This window comes from Ptychodera flava, chromosome 7 (genome assembly GCF_041260155.1).
Source record: "Ptychodera flava strain L36383 chromosome 7, AS_Pfla_20210202, whole genome shotgun sequence".
NCBI lineage: Eukaryota > Metazoa > Hemichordata > Enteropneusta > Ptychoderidae > Ptychodera > Ptychodera flava.
Window position 1 is genome coordinate 4843421 of NC_091934.1, and position 23501 is coordinate 4866921.

General features: G+C 37.1%; 1 protein-coding gene across 1 annotated transcript in view; it reads left to right on the forward strand.

Moving 5' to 3' along the window:
• Window positions 1-23501, forward strand: part of LOC139136615 (ephrin type-B receptor 1-B-like) — a 135087-nt gene that overhangs the window by 86110 nt on the left and 25476 nt on the right. Inside the window, exons 8-12 of the mRNA XM_070704387.1 lie at window positions 1534-1645; window positions 3938-3990; window positions 6620-6754; window positions 13117-13302; window positions 14662-14723. Of these exons, the coding sequence (XP_070560488.1) occupies window positions 1534-1645; window positions 3938-3990; window positions 6620-6754; window positions 13117-13302; window positions 14662-14723 (548 nt within the window). The remainder of the gene's footprint in view (window positions 1-1533; window positions 1646-3937; window positions 3991-6619; window positions 6755-13116; window positions 13303-14661; window positions 14724-23501) is intronic.

Sequence of the window (23501 nt, forward strand, 5' to 3'; positions counted from 1 at the left end):
ATGTATTCACATCTCGCAGTCATAGATGTATCTTTGGTATTCCATGGATGTATCTTTGGTATTCCATGGAAGTATCTTTGGTATTCCATGGTAACAAAGGCAGTATTCCCATTCTCAGAAGGCATGCAGTAATAGCAAAACCATCAATCATGAGCCAGCATAAAAATGCAGCAGATTGCTAGACTGGGTATTATAGTACAGAAAGTTTAACCCCCATAGCCCCTGGTTCCCTGCCATCTCAGGTTGTCATCAATAAAACAAAGGCTTGTTTCAATCTCCGGGGATCCTGGCACGCACTGGGAATACATCCATGCCAGACAGCCATTGACAATTTTAATCAGACATGACAATTTGACTTTCTTTTGTTTCATCAATTTGATTTCAGATGCTCCTTCTAAAGGTTTATGATATTTGACCATAGTGATATAATCCAAACTTTCAGAGAAAATTGATTTTGTGAACAATAGTGTTTTAAAAATCAGAATTTATCAAAAACTGACATGAAACCGATTGAAATTTCATCCTGACAAATTATCTTGCATTCAAAATGGAAATTTCAACCATTTTGTTCCAGTGTCAGATTGCATCTTTGCAGAGTACTTCACGAAGTGTAGTTTATTTCAGAATTGAAAAAATGAAAATAATAAATCTTTGTAGATATGAGAGGTTTAGAGAAAACACTAGATTTTCACTCTGTAATGAGATTAATGACAGGTGATAAAACTGAATACACCTGTACCATTGGTTTGTTTTCAGATGATGAAAAATGAAACAGGTTTCACAGAGAGATGTTGATTTTTTATCAGAATTCATAGTGTTCCAATAAATCAATGTCCGTGTTTTACTGCTATTGTGATGAGTGGTTTCACTGATTTCATGAATTCCATCTCTCAATCAATATCCATTCTAGCAACTTATCGGCACACCAGATTTGTAACAGATCAAACACCTAATAATTCAGTTTCTGTTAAAAACTACTGTAGACAGTTTCTCCTGCAAGATAAGAACATCTACTTATTGAACCAAAGTGCAGTGTAAGATGAAATTGTTACAAGAAACTATCACAAAAATTATCAAAATTATGAAATGATTTTTGTACTCGTCTGGAATTGACCCTTGATGTTGTAATGAAGAATGTATTTGTCAATTCTTCAACGTAGAATGCTATATTGAATTCATTAAGAATGTGATATTGCTTTCATTAAACTTAGCAATTCATGTGATTTGAAATTCAGTGAGAGACAATCTTACGAAAAGAAAACCTAATACAATAAATTCAACTGCTTAAACTTTGCATGTCATCATCATATCATTATCGTACCGCATTAATTATGAGTCATGCATGTTCTATCTGAAATGAACAATTGAGGTAATGAATTTACAGATTTTCTAATTTGTAGTTACCATTGTACTTAGAACAAAGTTCTGCATATTGTTGCTGAGGTACAAGCGTTATAAAGTCAAAATTGTATATTTATGGAAGCAAAGATAAAATTGAATTCAACACAGTTTATGTTCTTGTTTGATTCACAGGTGACAAGCATGTACCGATTGAAGTCATAGCTATCGCCATAGGTTCTGTGGCTGGTGTCATCATCATCCTCATACTTGCTATTCTCACCATCTTTGTCGTCGTCTCCAAAAGGTCAGTGTGTTTCATGTATCTCACATATTTTGGACACCGAAGTAGCAATCTCTCTAGCCTCTGTCTTTCACAAAGTAATGCCAAACGTCATCACATAATAAAACATTCCGAGAAATGTACAAGTAAAAATTCCTATACAGCTATTGAAAATTTCAAAGACCTATCGGTCCTTGTCTCACAAAGAGAAATCGTGTCTGAATGAAAGGAAGACGCCAGATAATCTGCAGCGCTGCTGACTCTGGCAAAGCATGATACATACATCCTTTCACATCTAATAAAAGATGAACAGCACCTGCAATATTGTATAGTCTGCAGATTGCTGTGAAGTTTAATAAAACGGCATCTCCTAAGGCAAGCTATAAAATTTTATATCACATCCATTGAGTGCGGCTTTCTCAAAATTGTGACATCTTTTTCCTGACATTCAAGACTCCCTTTTGGCAGTAAAATCAGATAATTTGGCTTTGTTTTTGGAAATGCACGTGACTTGCTGATCAAAGTCACTCAGTTTCAAAGAAATATTTAGGGGAATATTTCCCTAGGAGAATACCAAATTAGTTTGTGTTGTGGAGACAATCTTGCCATTAGGATATGAAAACAACAGGTGCATGGTTTTGCATGATTTATCAGTTTTATGGAAAGCATTAGATGTCTTGCTTGTAATATTGGGCTGGATGGCTAATTTTATTATGGTCTATCAAATGGATGCCCAAAAGACATTGCTTTGAAGGTCAACCATCACTAAAGAGATGTGTTATAAACTACAAACTTATTTGTACGCTTGGCTATGGAGATCTTGTGTACAGTGTACAGTAGCCAGTGAATAATTTCCATCATGCTAAGGGGTCCACATCTTGTCTAAAATGTGAGCTACAAATCTTTTTATATACTTGGCAATGTAGATCTCATGTAGACTACAGTGGCCAGTGAATACTCTCCATGACACTAAGTGGTCCAAATCTTGTCTAATACAATAAAAGAGGGAATTGCTATTCATCAAAATTTTTTTTTCCTGAAACCAAGCCATTTGAAAGTTGGACTTTCAAAAATGTGTATAGTTGTATTTTGATGAAAACATTTTAGTATAATTAAACTTGAAAGCTTATCAGATTCCTGTAAACATATGTGAATCTGTTATTTGGTTTCCTAAAAGTCTAGAAGCTGTTTCAGACATCACAAATCCTGGCAGCAGCAAGTATTTGCAGGTCAAAATTGTTTTTATAAGGCATATAAACAACCACAATTGGTGTTATCGATTATTGATGACGAGATGTCGGAAGAATAGCTTTGTTCAAGGCTATCAATTACTGAGAAATTGAAGCAAATCCCTTCATACTATAGCATTGAATGATTGTTCCCGTATGTAGAAGACTAGCATTATTGCCAAAGCATATGAGAAAGTGTAGTTGAAATCCAAAGACAAAAGTTACATTTTGACATTCAATGTGTGCTTGGAAGTGAAAACATCCTGGAAAATTGTACAAAGTGGTTTTTGTTGATGCAAATATAGACATAATAAGAAAATTAGTGAGACTTATCTGGCAGGCTGAAAAATGAATGGAAAACTGGCAGTAATAGGTGAATATCCTTAAAGTTTGACAAAGTGTTTGAGGCAAAGATATGCAGAACTATGTGATCACTCACTGCTTTGAAACACTCTCAGGGGCTGAATCTTAGATTGTAAATGATGTAGGTATGTCTCAGCAAGGTCAAGAGGTCAATTAAAATGATTCTTTGATGTCTACCAAGTGTGTTAATGATTTGACTCATTAAAACAATGATAGTTCACCAACTCACTGGAATGTTACTTTACAATGTCTTCAAATAATTCATGTAAAGCCATTAATAAAACTCTAATTTATGTGGTCAAGTTGCATTTTTCTTCCGCGTATTTCTCTCCAAAGTTCTTGTTTTCTTGAACTACAAGTACTTCCAAATGTTTCTGCTTTAATAGGTTTAAATCATTTACATTTGGCATTCAGTGTTCCACTGGAATGCAGAATTCCCTCATTTATGGTAATTAACATGTTTGATTGTCAGCTATATATTCACCACATTCCTTCAACACTGCCCTACCATCTGCAGACATATCAACTGTTGAATTCGTTTGATTCTGCCTCTGTCACAGGTCAATACTTTCTACTGTGTTTGGAATAACTGCCATCAATAATGATAAGAACATAAATATGACACTCACCAATAATTGATAATGTTTTGGTCTCAAGTGTACCGGAAGTCAATCTTTTCCCAATAATCAACATCATAAATTTTGTCTGTTTTTGCTCCTCACAGACGTAAAGGATATGAACTACGAGATACAAGTACAGTCTACACGAATGGAGAAGGTGAGTGAAGCACAGACCACCTTGTTGAACTCACTATCCAAATTTTACCAATATGCACCCCAGATATGCATAGCAACATATGACAAATACATCAAATTTAACTATCAGTGGATATCATCATAAAATGGGCACACCAAATGACATTGGGGTACACTTTTGCTCCATTTGTCTTCCTCCCATAATACATTGAGTCCTCTTTTCATGTTCGTTTCTGAGATGAAAAATGTCCACAAAAAAATTGTTACCATGGTAACTTCATCAAGAAAGTAAGAATGGTGGTTTCAGACATATGGTAATAAGTGTTTTCTCACAAACATTCCATATATTATATGGCCTGGCAAATCATCTCAAAATGAGCACATCAATTAACTCTAGTCCATTGCATTCTGGGATTGGAATGTACGTCTATAGGGGAAAGCAAAGAGTTGAATGGTTGAGTACAGGTTGTCAATTACATCGCTGCAGGCTGGCGTCATTGCTACTTTCAAAGTTGATTTCAACTCAAGTAGACACCTCTAAAATGACAAAATTTACACGGTAAATCATATCTGCATATCCCAAGAGGAGCATGGACAGTACAGCTGTCTGGTCATAATTTAGCAATTAGAAAAATAAATAAAGGTTCTGAAATGAGTCTTGCATATTTAATTTACTGGCGACAAGGATAGTATTCCTCTGTGAAATTCAGTGTGACATATAGACTGTCTGATTACGTTAGAATGCGTTGAACTTTGCCAACAGCAAGGAATAACTTCATAAGAATTTTGTCATGGTCATATATGAGGATATTAGCCAATCAGAGCCTGGCTGATCCCATTTAGAGGCAAGGGGGGGGTTAAGGTGTAAGTTTGAGGTGGTGACTCTTTAGTGTAAGTTTGAGATATTTGATAAACAGTCTGAATGTATATATTTACACCTTTCCTAAATATGAGTCTGTGAATTTTGATGAGTAAACTATGATACAGATAATTCCCCAATATGGATGCAGCTGGAATAGAACAGCACAGACTCAATACACACTGGTAGAGAACTCTATAGGGCATGTTTCAACATTTTCTAGTGAAAAAAAAATCTGATGGCCTCTGATGACTGTTTGAAAATCATTAGCGTTGGTGTTAGTGTATAGAAGGCTGACTGTGTGTGGTCACTGTGCCTCCTGTGACATAGTCAACAAAGCATTCTGGGTGTACTGTTTCAGCATCTGAGGCGACTGTCAATCATTACATCTACAAACACATCCACCAACTTGGCATTTCAAAGTGCTGATAGATACAAAGTGAACCAATGGATACCATGCTTGACTCTTTTGGGATTCAGATTCGTTCTCACGAGCTGTTCGGTTGCGGAAGCGGCGACAAGATATCTTGCAGTTGTTCACATTCTCCTGAAATCCAAAGGGGATAAATTGCATGTTATGATCTGATGATAATGAAAGTTAATTTTGTGAGCTGTTGGAACTCTGATCACCCCAGCACCATGCCTAGAATATTTATAGAACACAGATGCCGAAACTGTATACACAGTGCAATGACCGCAACTTTCATGTGACAGTATCGACAAAGGCTTTTATGCCAGCTCACTTGTAAATCAGTTTCCTTCTCAAGTTGTGTAAATGTAATACACAGCATGTGTTCATATATCTATCTCTCTCTATCTATCTGTATATCTATCTATCTATATAGATATAGATAGATACAAATAAAGATAGATACAAAGACAGACACACATATACACTCTATCTATATATCTAGATAGATACAGACAGATATACGCATACACATAGACATACATACACACACATACACACATACACACATACATACATACATACATACATACATACATACATACATACATACATACATACATACATACTTCATAACATTTTTGCAATGACTTTGTTAAGTGTAATGTATATTGGCAAAGAACTTGAATATATATTTGTAAACATTGTAAAACATACCACCCAGTAGTAGAAGTGTCAAGAACTCTAGCTGATATACTACACACCAACCTTGAAAACTTTTGCACATGGTCATGGTGTCAAAGTTCAAGAGTTCAGAGATGGAGCTATTGATTAGTAAGAGTGCGTGTCAAAGTTCAAGAGTTCATCAAATAAATTGATAAAACTGAACTGAATGTGTATATCATTGAAGGATTGGCATGGAAAGAATTTGTTTTGGGGAATCATTCAGTTGGTGGATCATCCACATTCTGTTCATATAGAGTTTAGAAAATTCAAAAACAAAAAGACACAAGAAAATTTGTGGGTCATTGTTAATATCACAAAGAGTAAAAATCAAATTAATTATTCATGACATTCCCAAACACTCAGAAGTCTGACAGAATATATTCAAAGTAAAATACATTCAGATATGTCTTCAAACATACAGTAATAAAAGTTGTATTGTTTACAACAGCTCATTCATTAGATAAATTTCAGAGTGTTGTTGGCATGATGTAAAGAAGATTAGCCTTATTCATCAACAAAAAATCAATCAGTTTGTAATAATTCTCAAGATTTATTTGTAAAGAAGAAGCAAGTGATGAAACATATACACAGAATATGACTATTTTACAGCAGTGTTTATTCAGTGAAATTCTCTCTTGTTGATTCCATTCCATTTAGTGCTTCTTCCACCAAGCAATAAAGCCAAGACTTACATTGATCCACATACCTATGAAGATTTGAATCAAGCTGTCAAGGAGTTTGCCAAAGAAATATCTCCAAGTCATGTGAAGATTGAAGAGGTCATTGGAGGAGGTGAGTTCATATAACCTTTTAATGAGAATGCATCAATTTATTAAAATTGTTTAATTTGCTGTGACAGTTCTCATTGAGTGTTAGTCCCCACGGACCCGTCCGGGGGGACTTATAGGTTTGGTCATGTCCGTCCGTGTGTGCGTCCGTCCGTGCGTTCCGTCCGTTCACGCAGATATCTCAGAGATGCCTGGAACAATTTATTCAAACTTGGTACAAGGATTACTTCATATGTCATACAGATGCACGTCGATTTGTTTTGTGATACGATCCAATATGGCTGCCAGGCGGCCATTTTATTACATTTTTTCATGTACAGAGCCATAACTCAGGCATGTTCCAACCGATTTTATTCAAAGTTGGTACAAGGACATTGACCAATGTCATGTATATGCACGTCAATTTGTTTTGTGATACGATCCAATATGGCTGCCAGGCGGCCATTTTATTACGATTTTTTCATGTACAGAGCCATTACTGAGGCATGTTTCAACCGATTTTATTCAAAGTTGTTACAAGGACATTGACCAATGTCATAGCACACCAATTGATGCCATCATTAGATTTTTTGATGCGCACATCAATTTGTTTTGTGATATGATCCAAAATGGCCGCTTTGCGGCCATTTTGTTACGATTTTTTCATGTACAGAGCCATAACTCAGGCATATCTTAACAGATTTTATTCACAGTTGGTACAACGGACATTGACCTATGTCATACATATGCACGTCAATCTGTTTTGTGCTACGATCAATATGGCCGCCAGGCAGCCATTTTATTACGATTTTTCATGTACAGAGCCATTTCTCAGGCATATCCGCATGTTTTAACCGATTTATTCAAAGTTGGTACAAGGACATCGACCAATGTCATAGCTATGCACAGCAATTTGTTTTGTGATGCGATCCAATATGGCCACTGTGCGGCCATTTTGTTACGATTTTTTCATGTCTTGAACCATAACTCAGACATGTATCAAGCGAATTCATTCAAAAGTATTTTTATCACAGACCTAATGAAGAGGACTCTATCCTCTCTGAGGACCTGTAATCAAAATACCCATTAATAAGTGGGGACTGTGTCATCAACGATGACTTGTTGTGATTGCAACATGCTGATGTGATAATTTGAATTTATATCAGTGGCTAATAGCGGGATATTAAAGCTGTTGTATGTAGCAATGGGAAATAAATTTGTATAATTAGGTTTCATAACAAAAGTTTTTCCAAGCTTCTTAACCCTTTCACCACCATGGTTCCACCCAAACCCATTATTATCAATGGTCATCTTGGACCTGTATACAGGGAACTGGGGGTGAAAGGTTTAAAGCTACTTGAGAAGTTGAAAAATCTCAGTGAAGTAGGTACCATTCTTTGAAGCATGCGTTCTCTAGATAATACGTGTGTTTTTGAGTTTTAAAACACAGGAAGTGAATTTTCTTAGAACAGTGTAAATACTTCCCCCAATGCTGGTGACTGTCAGGAAGTAACAATGTAAAAGATAACAGTGATAAACTTCAAGTCATGCAAGTTTTTGCATGCAAATTCAACAACACGTGATTGGGCAAAAGTTGACCTCCGCTTCAACCTGATTGGATGAAATGATTGCAACACTCAGCAGCCTCTGATGTGACTTCATTCACATTAAATTGAAGAAAAAAACGAGAAAACAGTGAGAGGCTTTCAATTTGCTGACATGATTAATGATGTCTTATCTTTATTAAAAGGAGGAAGAAAAAGAGATTTGATGGCCTGTTGAGAGATGTCATTACCTCAGTCAGGGTCAAAGGTCAACTTTTTGCTTATCTAGCCACTCTGTTCATTAGCTGATTCCATGAAGGGAAGCAATCCATCTTCTGTAGCGGGAGACGATAGTTTCCGTTATCTTGTTTTGGTTGTGCAAAGAGATATGCGACAGGGAAACCTTAGTGGGCAAGCACAGCAGCTGATCATGTGCCTTCCTCTTCTTCCGGCAAATTTTCCATCAAAGTTTTATGGAATTTTTCCCAGGCACCAGATGATTGATGGTTTGAAATTACGGCATAGATGATAAGGAAATGCCATATTATCTCCATGACGGAACCCTCGGGGAGAAGCATTGCAAAAACCTACTTTCTTCCAATTTGTCATTTTTCTTAAATGGCACCAGTCTTCGTAGGAAATTCATGACATTTTCCTGCTAAATTTGCGTTTATTTTCAGCCAATATCTTACTGAAGGAGAGATGTCATTTTGTACTATGGTATTCAGTTTAAGCTGTATGAGCTAAGTAGCGACTCTGATAACAATCAGATTACTGAAATGAAAAAGGAGGCAATATTATCAGAAAGCTAATTAAATCGCTAGTTCTCCCGAGAATATGATTTTGAACTCGAAAATTTGAGACCGACCTTCAAAATGTAATGCTATATGTGCTAGCCTGCAATCATGTTGCAGCCCTTGAAATTACCATTCATTTGTTATTAGCCTTATCTGTGAAGAATATCAACACTATAAATTCCTTCTACGAGAGAATGAGCAATATGCAATGTATGAAAACATTAATTATCATATATCCAATGAGCATTCCATGGATGACCTTGAATCCATTGATATCACTCTCTGCTGGCATATCCATGGGTTTTCTGAGATATTCAAGGAATGGAGACATTTACTATTTCATATCCTTAATGATTGGAACAGTCGCTCTATTTCACCTCTGGTGTTATTTTTTCCGACCCATGTGGGAATGAATCGATGCAAGGGTATATTGAAATCAAACACCCAACACGTGTTTTGTATTTGATCAGAGATACTTCACTAGATTAAATGCACTCTGGATTCGGTAGAAGCAAAGTTTTCAATATGTCCCAGGACAGTTTGGGTATGTCTTCAGTCCATATCAGAAAGTATTTATGTGTCTGTAGCTTTCCCCTTGTCACACCGAGCAGCATGCCCTGGAGTGAGACAGCTGTTTACCATCTTTAGTAAGAGACACAGATGTAGAGGTTATATTTGTAGTAACTCACAGTAGAGTAATAATTAGCCAGCTGATCAATTACATCACCAGGTGTGAAAAGATGATCATACCTCATGTTTTCAGCTCTACCAATGCCCAGCCATCTATTCATCTAAATGCATTGTGCATCAAACATACATGATTGTTTAGTTTAGCTCTCTCTTTCTCTGAATGATATACAGACATGATTTGGAGCAGCCCTACACAAATATATGAATGTAGAAATGTTTTATTTAAAGGATATTTGAGAAGACAGCAAAATCACATAAAAGTTGCACATAAAAAATTTAGAATATTCTAAAATATAAAATCAAAACCCTCACACCAACATGTGTTTGTTCCGACCATATAGTTTTCTATGGCACAGTTATTCAAGGAACAGGCAACGTGATGGTTAATGTTGAAAGCAACATTTAGATTGTGTCTGTTGCTTACATGACCAAGTTTATCACTGCATTTATATCATGACGTTCTCACTTATTTAGAAAATTCTTAATTAGTATTTTCATTGTTTTAATAATTGGTCAATGTCATTTCCTGAAAGTTTCTGGTGTCAGTTACTTTACATTATCATAAACTAAAATTTATGTGTTCCCAAATGTCTTTGTTTCATCGATCAAAGTCGCAACCCATGAATGTCATAAACTCAAGTTTTAAAGTTTTTATTTCCGATGACTTCTAACATCCAAAACTAATATGGTAAATCATTTCTGAGATATTCTTATTTTCTTCATTCAATACTTTGTCAGTGACTCTAAACATGGCAACTCCAGCAGCAAGTATCACTATAAATTATTGAAAAGGAAAAATTGTCGTATCCAAAGTTAAGCGGAAATGCTTACAGTGATTTGCCTATGTATGGCATAATGCAAGAAGGAGAACAAAATTCATGTACAATTTATGATTGTGCTGAGTGTTGCAGAATCCTATAGGTACAGTTGCAAATCCGCAAAAAAAAACTTGAATGTACAACTCTCAGCTGTGACTTATCTGAAATACAGTAATGACATCATTATCTGTGAGGTAGACATTGTACAAGAGTACAGTTTCTGTTTTTTTACTGATTGATAAAAATTGCCCATATCTCTGTCATCTTCTGTTTGAGTTTCCATCTGGGAAATGAAAAGAAACGGTTTCCTTGATACAATTTAGATGTTTTCCCATGTAGGCAGTGCTCCGGGATATAATTTTCAGATAAAATGGGATAAGGAAGATTTATGATTTGTTTCTCTTTTTCTCGGAACCCATTGACAAAGAGGAATGACTTTGTTAATGGGAGATAAATACGAGCTGTGTTCTTTTGTGAGTTCAAGTAAGATGAATACCAAAGAATGCTCGGCACTGTCTACACAATCCATTTTATTGCAGATAACACAATATACAAATTCCTCATCTTGGGTATCTTTGTTTCACACTAAAAACCGATGGCATTTTAAATATTTCTTCCCATTTTCTTCGATGTAAACATGACATTCTTTAAAATGTCAGTCTAGGGTAGAAATGAGCTGATGCAAGCAAGTTACAGACAGGTGTATTTTATCCTATGACAAAGATGTCAGCAGTTCGGGGGCGGGGGCGGTGTCAATGACTTTTCTGACAAGAATTTTGCATGGCAATCAGATTCAATGCTGTAAACACATTGATGTCAAGTCAGATTTCTACTTTGGTTCACAAATATCTGAATTTGGAATGCATCTACATATAAAATTCAACTGTGGAAAAAATGAGGTTGATTGAAAAACGTCGATAAAATTACAGCAAATTAAAAAAACCAGTCACTTGGATTTGAAACATTGAAGAGAATAGTATCTGTAATTTGGTTTCCCAGTGTGATCAGAGTGCCTGTGAGTTTTCAAACAAATCAATACCAGCTTGTCGTTGATATGCTTTCTAAGTCAGTGAAATCTACAACTTTTAAATGAACAGCTTTCATACAGAGCAACAGGATTTATGGGAAAATAAAAATTTGGCAGGAATCTGGAGACACAGAGTTGCCAACACTGATTTCAAGATGGTTTCTTTGCGGAAACATGCATATGATATGTTGTGCCGCAAATTGAATGTGACAGTGTTTTTAACGATTGAGTGACAGAGCTATGTAAGAGTAGTGAAGATAAGACAGCCTGGCCTGCGGGCAAGAAGTTACCTAGGAACTGAACCAATAAAAGCTGATTAGCTGGACTTACTCAGGTTTAGCCTTAAGAGGTAGACAGGTGTAATAAGAATGAGATTATGTATCAGTAGGGGGTATGGTACTGCAGAGTCCATGATTTGCTGCTCAACCAAGCCTGACTTTCAGATATAGAGAATTACCTGCACAGATTTCACATAAACGTTTTCACAAAATTGGTTTGATAATTCAGATATAGCTAATGTTATGAAAAGTTTTTTTTATTTATGTGTGTTTGACATGCTTTGAGTTTGTGTTTGTGCAAGTTGGTGATACCATCCTAGAGAATTACTCTGGAGTTTCAGTTTTGATATGAGGGCAACAGAGAGAAAGTGTACAGATGGGGACAACAGATGAGCATATGCCTATATAGAAATTCACACAGAGACAGAGAGATCAGCTGTACGCCTACACATACAGCATTCCAGAGAAAATCTTTTGGAGCAAATAGAGCTGCAAAAAAAATTGACTGTAAAATCAGTGTCTGAAAACTGAAATTCTTGATGTAATAATTCAATCCTGATACGTCTAACGTCTGTCTCTTTGTGGCAGTGAGCTGAGAAATTTAAAAGCATTGGATGAGACCACACTACTGATCTGACCTTGATGTGTAGATCGATATTTTTTGAGGATGTTAAAGTCAATTTAGAAGGAATGTTGACGTTTATTGGAATTCTGTACCATTGCTTGAAATGCTGTGGTGTGAAAAAAGCAAGCACAGTTTTATTAGGTGCCTGTAGCAATGTTGAAAACTTGAGCACAGAGTCATTTGTCTTATACATTTCATTGTCAAGCTGATTTTCCTGCTTTGAAGTGTTGAATGGAGGTACAATTTGTGATTGCTAAAAACAGGATGCTGAATTCACAGTTGATCCTGTAACCTAAGTCCGCAGCAAAATATACGACAAATAAGTCTGGACAAAGTCACATGAAGCAAGCTGCGTGAATCTGTTTTGATTTTAGAAACATGTTTTGTTAAACTGTTATCCAGAACACACAGGTATTTTTCAATGGAGTTAACATTAGGGCAGTGAAATGTGTAACAGAAAACACTGTGAAGTTGCTTGCTATTACATACAGTGCCATGGCAATTTGTTTGCATTGCATGACAATATCTGAGGTTCTCTTAATGTTGTTGAACTATTGTTTTCTAGAGATACTAAATTTTTTATGTTTTCCTGAAATCTTTTTCCTCAGGGGAATTTGGTGATGTCTGCAGGGGGCAGCTTAGAATTCCAAGGAAAGACGCCAAAGTGGTGGCTGTGAAAACACTTAAGCCTGGAGCTAGTGCTAAAGACAAGCATGATTTCTTGACAGAGGCCTCCATCATGGGACAGTTTGATGATCCAAACGTGGTCAAGTTAGAAGGAGTTATAACAAAATGTAAGTAACAAATTAACACTGATCATTGTGGTACAATCATCAAGTATGCTTTACCCTTTGAACACCAAATCAATTTTTGAAGACTTTATAAAAAATATTCTTTTCTCAATTTTTTTTCAGATTTTTGCCAAATTTTGATAAGAAACCGTAGTCAATGAAATGTAATGTCCATGTGGTCCAAAATTATCAACAAAATTGTAGAATAATTCATAAAAATTGGTAAAATGTTGCACTAAAGTTTTGGTGGGAAAAATTACAGCACTCAGAGGGTTAACATCTTAATGACAATAGATCCAAGTACCTTGCTTATCATACTGTTATGTTTTGATATTATGTATATTTGCATTTAAATTGTTCATTTATTTTTATAGTCCACGCTGTCCATTGTGAATATGTTAAATGAGGAAAAATAAACAATATTTTATGAGAGAAAGTGGACTGTTTAGCAAGGAGGTACAGTAAAGCTTGATGTAATTTTGCAAAGCAACGTCAGCCGTGCATAACAATGTGAATTATACCAGCTTAATGAAATAAGACCACTTTCTTACTTTTAAAATTTAAATCTTTGTAGATTAACCTGCATGTCTGAAATTTTCACTCTCGTACAGTATTCTGGTTTCTGTTACCCGAAATATGTCTGGAACTTTTCTACAAAACAAGGAAGAGTATTGGAAGATGTACAGAAAATTATACAAAAAATCAATAAGAATTTAGATACTTTTGTGAAATTAGAAAGTAAATTAATACTCTTATCTTTCAAAAAAGCACTACTGCAAAGTACCATATGATCAAGTACTCTTCTTCATATTGTGTGCTTTGCATACAGACAAGCCAGACCAAAATTAGGAAATTCTGATTTTTTGTGTCTCCTGTTGTTTGCATACATTTCACTTCAGTTGAAGTACAACATTTGCGTGTCGTTCTAATTAGTGGTATTAGAAAGAAACCAATCATAAAAAATTGATACTATACTTTTAACTTGTCGGATGTAATGGGATGGAAGAATTTACTTCTGTTATCAACTGGTCCGTAAGATACAGCTGCTGAAAGAAAGGAGATGTGAATGCTAAAACTCTTCTACCAATTTAGCCAGGCATAATGGCAGAGTACCGAAATGCAACTTAATGTATCTAAATAGCCAGTCATTATCAGAGCAATGTTTGTTTCATAACAAGGTTTCGAGTTGTACTTTTCTTTGGGTTTGTTCACTGAAAACTATGCTTCATTGAATGAATTTACAGTCTAGGTCGACTAAAAATGAAGTCTTTGTTGATGTTCAAGAGATACTCAAATAGCATTAATAGAGTGCAAGTCAAGGGGTGCCATCTCATCCTAATCTATTTTTCTTTTCCATTCTAGCGAGACCAATCTTAATCATTATAGAATTCATGGAAAATGGTTCCTTGGACACATTTCTTAGGGTGAGTTGATTGACTTTGATCGTATATACCAGCGGTTTCCACTTTTCCTAAACAGTGGGGTCAGAAAGCGGAACATAGCCGGCAGACATCTTCCGTTACAGGGTGTTACATTTGACCTTGCTTGCATGTGTTTGAAGAGTTTCAATCAGTGATAAGATGCAAAGCAAGAGGATTTAATATCAGTTTGGCTGTACATTCCATAAGTTTTAGATTTCAGTTTCCCTTGCCAGTTGATTGTGACTAGACTCTATCTGAGGAAGCCAGTCAAGGTGTTGGGACAATTCTCAAGGTCCTTTGTCACAAATGAGAAATGTGCTCCCATAATGGAAAACAGTGTCGTGTTTCTCCGGCTGGAAATTTTGTTGTGCCAGCTGAACTGTGACAGTGTCAGCACGGCTTTTCCTGCAGTGTTAGAGAGCAAGACCCCTAATCATCGGAGCACGCGGACACAAAATGATTCATTGAACAAGTAGCACATCCCCTGTCTCAGGTTTCATCGCAAAATATATTCATCTTGCGTCACTGCACCCACTCATCCCTGCGGCAAAGAACCAAAACAGTGAAGAAGAAACAGAATAATCTGCAGACCAGTGCTGTAGTGACCTGCTGAGAAATACAAGATGTGGATTGATTGATGACTATTGATGTTTGCCTGATGGGTGGGTGCTAGCTTTACTGTGTACCACCAACTCATCCATAGTCTGGCTGTGATATCAACTTCTGTAAACAACCCTGGGTCTCCCCTTCATCACAGGTATCATCTTAGAGATGTGACATCCAGAAATGTTTGCAAGCATCCTGCATCACCAACAGAGTTGCTGTCAGACTTCCTATAGTCATTAGACTTAAGTTCTGTGCTTTGTATAAATCATGGACTTTAAAGAGATTCAGATATTGTGATTGAGTTTTGTTAACATATTATGTATGAACACGGAGGTTATGTAGCAAGCTGTAATGTTTTTATATGGGATGATTAGGTCAGTGTCACTTTTGCACAGGTTCCAAACTCATATTATCACCAAGTTCACCATTGCTGTGTGAAAACTGCTAGTCGTGTATTGATCAAATGTTTCAATCATAGTTAGCGCCCACATTCCTTGACCTCAGCAAAATCACTGCTGAATGCTGGTAGCACTATTTTCTTAAGCTCAGCGTAAAAATCACTTGTGGTGGCGTTTCCTGCATTTTGTAAAAGGTTCGCTTTGACAACACCTTGCCGGGAAGCTGTACAAGTCACAAGGATTGGAAATGAATAATTGAATTGGAAATAAACCTCGCATTTCCCAGGTCTTGTCGCAATTTACAAATTAATGAATAGGGCAGATGATAGGTATCTTAGTATCAAATGTTGCTCTTAAAAGAGTGACCTTTGACGGAACCTGGTTTCTCCCCTTATTGTCACAGTGATAGAGAATAACACTAAGAAAAGCCAGCTGAGATCCGTGAGAGTCTGACTTCAGAGTTAGTCAGCTGTAGCCATTTCAAATAGCTTTCATCCCCTCCTTCCGCTCGTCTTGAATATCATGTTCTAGAAGACAATATGACCGTTCCATTATTTTCCAAATGAGGGTAAGAGAGAATTGATTAAATACTGAGACTAAACAGAGACTTTTTTATCTGGTACAGAGCCGATCTAATTCATTTAATTTGCTCAATTACATCCCCTGTAAGAAGAGAGTGGAAGTCAGGGGGAGTTTAGCCCTAGGCAAGGCGGTGAGAGATGGAGTATTGGTTTGCTAAGATATGCCATTCCAACCCCGACTTCAAGGTTTTGTAGAGCTATCTGTTAATTAAGAACTGCTGAAAAGATAGTGTCATAGTGTCTGCAGGGCTGAATTGAAATACCAAGCCTGGATTCTCCTTTCTGTGGCTTCTTCCTCTCTCACTGAAGTGTTTTATGTTAAATTTCCAAGGAGTAGATGTTGTGTCTTCCCACTGTGAAAGCTGATAGCAAGCTACTTGAAGACGACACAGAGCCTTATATGCAGGGATAAGTTCTTAACCGCTACAGACTGACTGACTTGTTTGCTTATCTTCCAGACATAACCACTGGCCAAAGCTCTGTCAATAATGACTCTTTCTTCTATATTTCTTCTCTGTGGACATGTTTCATCAACTCTATGATACTAAGATTTCATCCACCCATAGCTATACACAGTATGGGCTTTGGTAACCTGGTCTTCCCAAGATGCACACAGTCTCCCTCATGCACACGGCAATTATTCCTATTCAGATGATTTGACTTGCATCAAATCTCATGCACAAACTCTGGCTTTTCGTCTCTCTAATAGCCAGTAATAACATTAGCAAAGGGCAAACACATTCCGTTTTCACAAGCAAGTGCTTTTTTCACTCCCAAGATACTGTGCCAAAATGAAGGTAATGATGTACAAGTCCAAGTGCACGGCCAAAAAAAAAGAAAAGATTTTGTTTATAATTCTTTGCGCATCATGACTATAGAATATATAGCCGCATCATCCATTTTCTTCATGTTCAGTGGAAAAAAATTGTATGGGGAAAAATGACAGTTTATTATGCAAGACAGAAAATCTAACATTTGTTGTCTGTAAGATTTCGTGCAGACAATGTACAATGATGTTCTGAACAGTAAAGTTACCATCATCATGCAGGATACCAGAATTCCCATTGCATGTAAACATTCCTGATTTGGGTTTCTCTCACGCAAGAATCGGATTTGATCTTCTGAGCTCAAAAAAAGAAAGAACGAATGAAATGAAATAAAAAAGTGCACCACTGCCATATTTTTTAAGAGACCTAGGATGAGTAACAAACCTATGATTTGTTTTGGTCTAACTGTGCAGAGACCAGTAGTACGTGGTGTAAAATGATGACGCATTCTATCTTGTAATAGCTGTGTATCCATCACTCAAGTTCAAAAACAAGTACATGTGCATAGTCACACTGTTACGTGCAGAGATAACGAACAAAAGGGTGAACTCAGCAGTTAACGTTTAAACAAAATTTATTACGAAAATAAAACTAATTGCTAAGTCAGGGATAGAGTACAAGCTTTAAAAGTGTACAGACTACTTATCTCAGCTGGGACGGCAAAGCTCCAGTCTCAGAGTTGTAACAGTCAGTTGAATGAATGAACAGTCCTTGCAGGCTTGCAGCTGCACAAAGTCCACAGTATAAATCCAGCGTTGACAGTGAAGGTCTTGAAAAGTCTTGAGAATGACTACTGCTGGAGTTTATAGTAACACACAAGAGACACGATCCCAAAAGTCTGACTGGAAGCTGTGCACGTCCCTTTTATAAAGGCATATAAGAACAATCTAGAACTTTTTATATTGACATGCTAATTACTGTTCTAAAATTATCTCCCTTACACAACTAATCAACTTTCCAGAACATTCCAAACATGACTAATTGAATTCAAGGTTGTGAGGTCATCAAGGGCAGTGACCTTGAGAATGTTCTAGACTAATTGAACTCAGGTCATGATGAGTGTGGGGGAAATGACCTACATAACACACCCCCTCTTCAAAAAAAAGAAAATTTTCAAAGAAAAATCTTTCTTTTACAAATGTAATCTTGAAAGGATTTAAGTACTCAAATTTTGTTTTACTCTAAAGTAAAATTTCTTGAAAGTGAACAACAATAAACTCTAAATACGAGAGAGACAGTCTGCAATTAAATTGTCTCTGCCTTTGATATGTCTAATATCAAGATTAAACTCCTGTAACATTAAACTCCATCTTAGCAATCTCTGATTTTGCCTTTAAATTTCTGCAGAAAAAACAGAGGGTTGTGATCAATATAAACCACTATTGGCTGATTTGAAGAAGTAACATAAACTTCAAAATGCTGTAAAGCTAATATCAAAGATAAACACTCTTTTTCAATTGTAGAGTAGTTTCTCTGGGATTTGTTAAATTTGCGTGAAAAATAGCAAACAGGATGATCTACACCATGACTATCCTCTTGCAATAAAACAGCACCAGCAGCCGTATCACTAGCATCTACAGCTAATTTGAATGGCAAAGTGAAATCTGGTGCAGACAATACTGGGGCACTTTGCAGTATGGCTTTAAGTGTATCAAATGCCTGTTGGCATTGCTCTGACCAAACAAACTTTACTTTCTTTTTAAGTAAGTTAGTCAAAGGCTCAGTAATTGTGGAGAAATTTGGACAGAATTTTCTGTAGTAACCAGCCATACCGAGAAAGCGCATCAGTTGTCGTTTGCAGTTTGGTATGGGAAAACTTGAAATGGCACTGATTTTGGCATCAACAGGTTTTACCTCACCCTGTCCTACAGTATGTCCGAGGTAAGTTACCCTCGCCCAACCAAACTCAGATTTGGCAAGGTTGACAGTCAACATTGCTTTACTCAGTCTCTCAAAGAACTTCCGCATGAGCTTGATGTGTTCCTCCCAGGTGTCACTATACAGGACGACGTCGTCAACGTAAGCTGCACACCCGTCTAGCCCGGATATGACGTCGTTGATCATCCGTTGGAACGTTGCCGGAGAGTTCTTCATTCCAAATGGCATCACCTTGTACTGGAACAATCCGTCTGGCGTAACAAAGGCGGATATTTCACGAGCACGATCTGTCAGAGGGACTTGCCAAAATCCCTTCAGTAGGTCAAATTTTGTCACATACTTGGCTTTTCCCACTCGGTCGATGCAGTCATCAATCCTCGGGATTGGGAAAGTGTCTGTCTTTGTTAAAGTGTTGACCTTCCTAAAGTCCGTGCACATACGATAACTGTGATCTGATTTGGGAACAAGTATGCACGGCGAACTCCAGTTACTTTTACTGGGTTCAATAAAGTCATTGTCCAGCAGGTATTTGACTTCTTCCTGGAGATATTTTGCTTTTGTTGGATTCAGTCTGTATGGATGTTGTTTTACAGGCTTACTGTCCCCAACATCAACGTCGTGATAGATGACGTTTGTCCTCGTTGGAACATCTTGAAACAGGTGTTTATATTCGTGGAGCAGTTCTTTCACCTGTTGTTGTTGTTCTGGCTGGAGGTGTGCCAACTTTGTAGACTCCAGCTTCTCCAGGATTTCTGAGTTCTGAAGCTTGACCGAGCCCAGCTTTGAGTTTAGAGTATTTTCACTCAAGTCAGTTTCAGTATCACTATCTTCATAATGGCCAGAACTGACGGTACTGACAGGCTGAGTTATAGTAGGATTATCCCTATCCAAATATGGCTTAAGCATATTTATGTGACATAGCTGCTTTTGTTTTCGCCTGTCAGGTGTTATTATGATGTAATTTAAATCACTCAATTTCTTATCGATTAGATATGGCCCAAAGTAACGAGCATGGAGTGGTTTGCCAGGAATTGGAAGTAGAACAAGAACTTTTTGACCTGGTTCAAACTTCCGTTTTGAGGTGTTTTTATCGTATTTGGTTTCATTGACTGCTGAGATGACTCAAGATTTTCTCTGGCTAATTCACATGCTTTAGAGAGTTTTGTACGAAAATCTGACACATATTGCAAAATATTCAGACAATCATCATCGTCTGATAGGAATTTCTCTTTAACGAGCTTAAGTGGGCCACGGACTGTATGTCCAAATACAAGCTCAAATGGGCTAAAACCAAGAGACTCCTGAATTGACTCTCTAACAGCAAAGAGCAAAAAATGAATTCCTTCATCCCACTGCTTTCTCTGTGTCAAAACAGTAGGTCCTAATCATGTTTTTCAAAGTTTGATGAAATCGCTCAAGAGCACCCTGACTTCTGGATGATAGGCGGATGACCTATACTGTTTAATGCCTAGCTGATCCATTACTTGTTGAAAAATACCAGACATAAAGTTGGAGCCTTGATCGGACTGGACACATTTAGGGAGGCCGAATAAAGTGAAAAATTTGACTAAAGCTCTCACTATAGTCTTTGTCTTTATATTTCTCAGTGGTATGGCTTCTGGGAACCGAGTTGATGTACACATAATTGTCAGCATGTACTCATTTCCTGATCTTGTTTTTGGTAGGGGCCCAACACAGTCTATTAGTATCCTACTAAATGGTTCTTGAAATGCAGGAATTGGCTGTAAAGGGGCCTTTGGAATGGTCTGATTTGGCTTTCCTACCATTTGACATGTGTGACAGGTTTTACAGAAATGTGCTACATCCTGCCTGAGATTAGGCCAATAAAAGTGACTGAGAATTTTGTGATAAGTTTTCCTTACTCCCAAATGACCAGCCCAGGGGGTTTCATGGGCTAGGCGCAATATTTCAGCACGATAGGGCTTTGGAACCACAATTTGATGTTTTATAGCCCAATCGTCATCAACCAAGACATCTGGAGGTCTCCATTTACGCATGAGAATACCAGATTTTGTATAATAGGAAACAGAGCTATCTGAAGTTTTACCTTCATCATCTACCCTGTCAAACAAAGACAAAATATCTGGGTCTTTGTGTTGTTCTGCAATGAGATTTGATCTAGAAAATGTCTGACTTTGGTCAGCAGAAGTTTTACTGGAAGTTTCAAATCCACGAGGGATAACGGAATGATCCGTGTCAAACACCTGACTGAGAAAGGTGTCATTTAAGTCAACATCTGTGACATTATTTTTGAGAGTATTTTGATTCTCGGAAGTTTTCTTTGACATGGCTCGAGTAATGGCACATGAAGGAAATAAATCGGGTATCTCTTGTTCAATTGGCTCTGGATCCTGATCTAAACTAGGATTATCAGTCACAAGTGGATTAGTAATGACCTTGTCCCCAGCAAGGTCGTTTCCAAGAAGAAGGTGAATCCCTTCAAAAGGCAAAAAAGGCCTAATACCTAAAGCCACAGGTCCAGAAACAAAGTCCGAAGACAAATAGACATTATGGAGAGGAACAGGAATGTAGTCATTACAATCTACCCCCTTAATAAGAACTTTAGAACCTGAAAATGACTTTTCAGAAAACGGCAGGGTATCTGCCAACAAAAGAGACTGGGAAGCCCCGGTATCTCTTAAAATTTTGACAGGGGTAGCGGAAGAGAAATCACTAGAAAGTGATATAAAACCATTATGAATAAATGGTCGAAAATACCCATAATGCTATCTTGAGAAGAATTGACCTTGACCTCATTAATTGGGGATGAGAGGGGTTTAACCTCAGAAAATGTGTTGCACACATTATTAGACTCTAATTGAGTTGATGAAGAAATAAAGCCGGTGGGCTTAGATCCACTTTGACCACTTTGACCTTCACGTTTTCTTTTCAATTTGAAACACTCTGACATTAAATGGCCGTCTTTCTTACAATAATTACAAGAAAGTGTACCAAACTGTTTGTCAGAAGGAGATTGAGACTTGGGATCTGATGATGTGGGAGTGTTACTTGAACTCTGTGAACTGTTGTCATTTGATTTTCTACTGTCCTTTGAAAAATTCTTGGATGAAAAGGAGGAGTTAAATTTACCTGCATTGTTTCTGTATGAAAAGGACTGGGATGGTTTGCTGAGAAATGAAGATTTGTGGGTCAATGAATAATCATCGGCCAAACGTGCAGCAACCTCCAATGTATCTGCCTTTTGTTCATTGATAAACGTCTTGATGTCACTCCGAATGCACCTCTTAAATTCTTCAATCAAAACAAGCTGTCGTAATTTGTCATAATTCTGACTGACCTTTTCAGAAGAACACCAGCGATCAAACAGTTGTTCTTTTGTTCGAGCAAATTCAACATAAGTTTGATCCTTCACCTTCTCACAATCCCTAAATTTCTGACGGTAAGCTTCAGGCACCAACTCATAGCCCTTGAGAATTAATTCCTTCACAGAATCATAATTTGAAGCCTGCTCTACTGACAACTGAATGTAAATTTCTCTGGCTTTACCCACCAAAGCACTCTGCAAAAGCATAGACCAGGACTCCTTAGGCCAATTCAGACTCTGAGCAATTTTCTCAAAATGAAGGAAATATTTATCAACATCCTTTTCTTGGAAAGGGGGAACTAACCTGAAATGCTTAGTGATGTCAAACTTGTCTGAAGGGAAGAATTTTCCTGATTGTCCAAGCTCTAAACGTCTCATTTCTAACTGTAGTCGATGTTCTTCCAATTCTCTCTCCTTTTCTCTCTGTCTTTCTTCCATTTGTAATTCTTTGTCTTTCATTTGTAATTCTTTGTCTTTCATTTGTAATTTTTCCTGCCTTTCCCTTTCTTCCATTTGCAATTTTTCCTTTTCTAATTCCAATTTCTTAAGCTCCAAATCTGCCTGTATTTCTAATTCTAATTTTTTGAGTTCGAAGGAAGACTCAGGCTCATAATCTTTTAAGGCAGACTCCTCAAAATGGCCAGAATTAACTAAATGTTTTGCAATCTTGAACTGAATTTCTCGCTTGCGCATAGATCTTTTGACATCTACTTTAAGGAAATTTGCCAGTGCTATGAGGTTGTCTTTTCTGAGGGAATTAAATGTGTCCTGATCAAGGTCATCCATAAATTCGTCTGGCTTGAATTCCGCCATGATTGAATTTCGCTGAGTTCACAGTATACAGTAGTTTGGAAAAGGCTGTCAAAATGTTGTCAAACGGCTCAAAATATTCGTATCCCGGACAAGCCCCCAATTTGTTACGTGCAGAGATAACGAACAAAAGGGTGAACTCAGCAGTTAACGTTTAAACAAAATTTATTACGAAAAAAAACTAATTGCTAAGTCAGGGATAGAGTACAAGCTTTAAAAGTGTACAGACTACTTATCTCAGCTGGGACGGCAAAGCTCCAGTCTCAGAGTTGTAACAGTCAGTTGAATGAATGAACAGTCCTTGCAGGCTTGCAGCTGCACAAAGTCCACAGTAT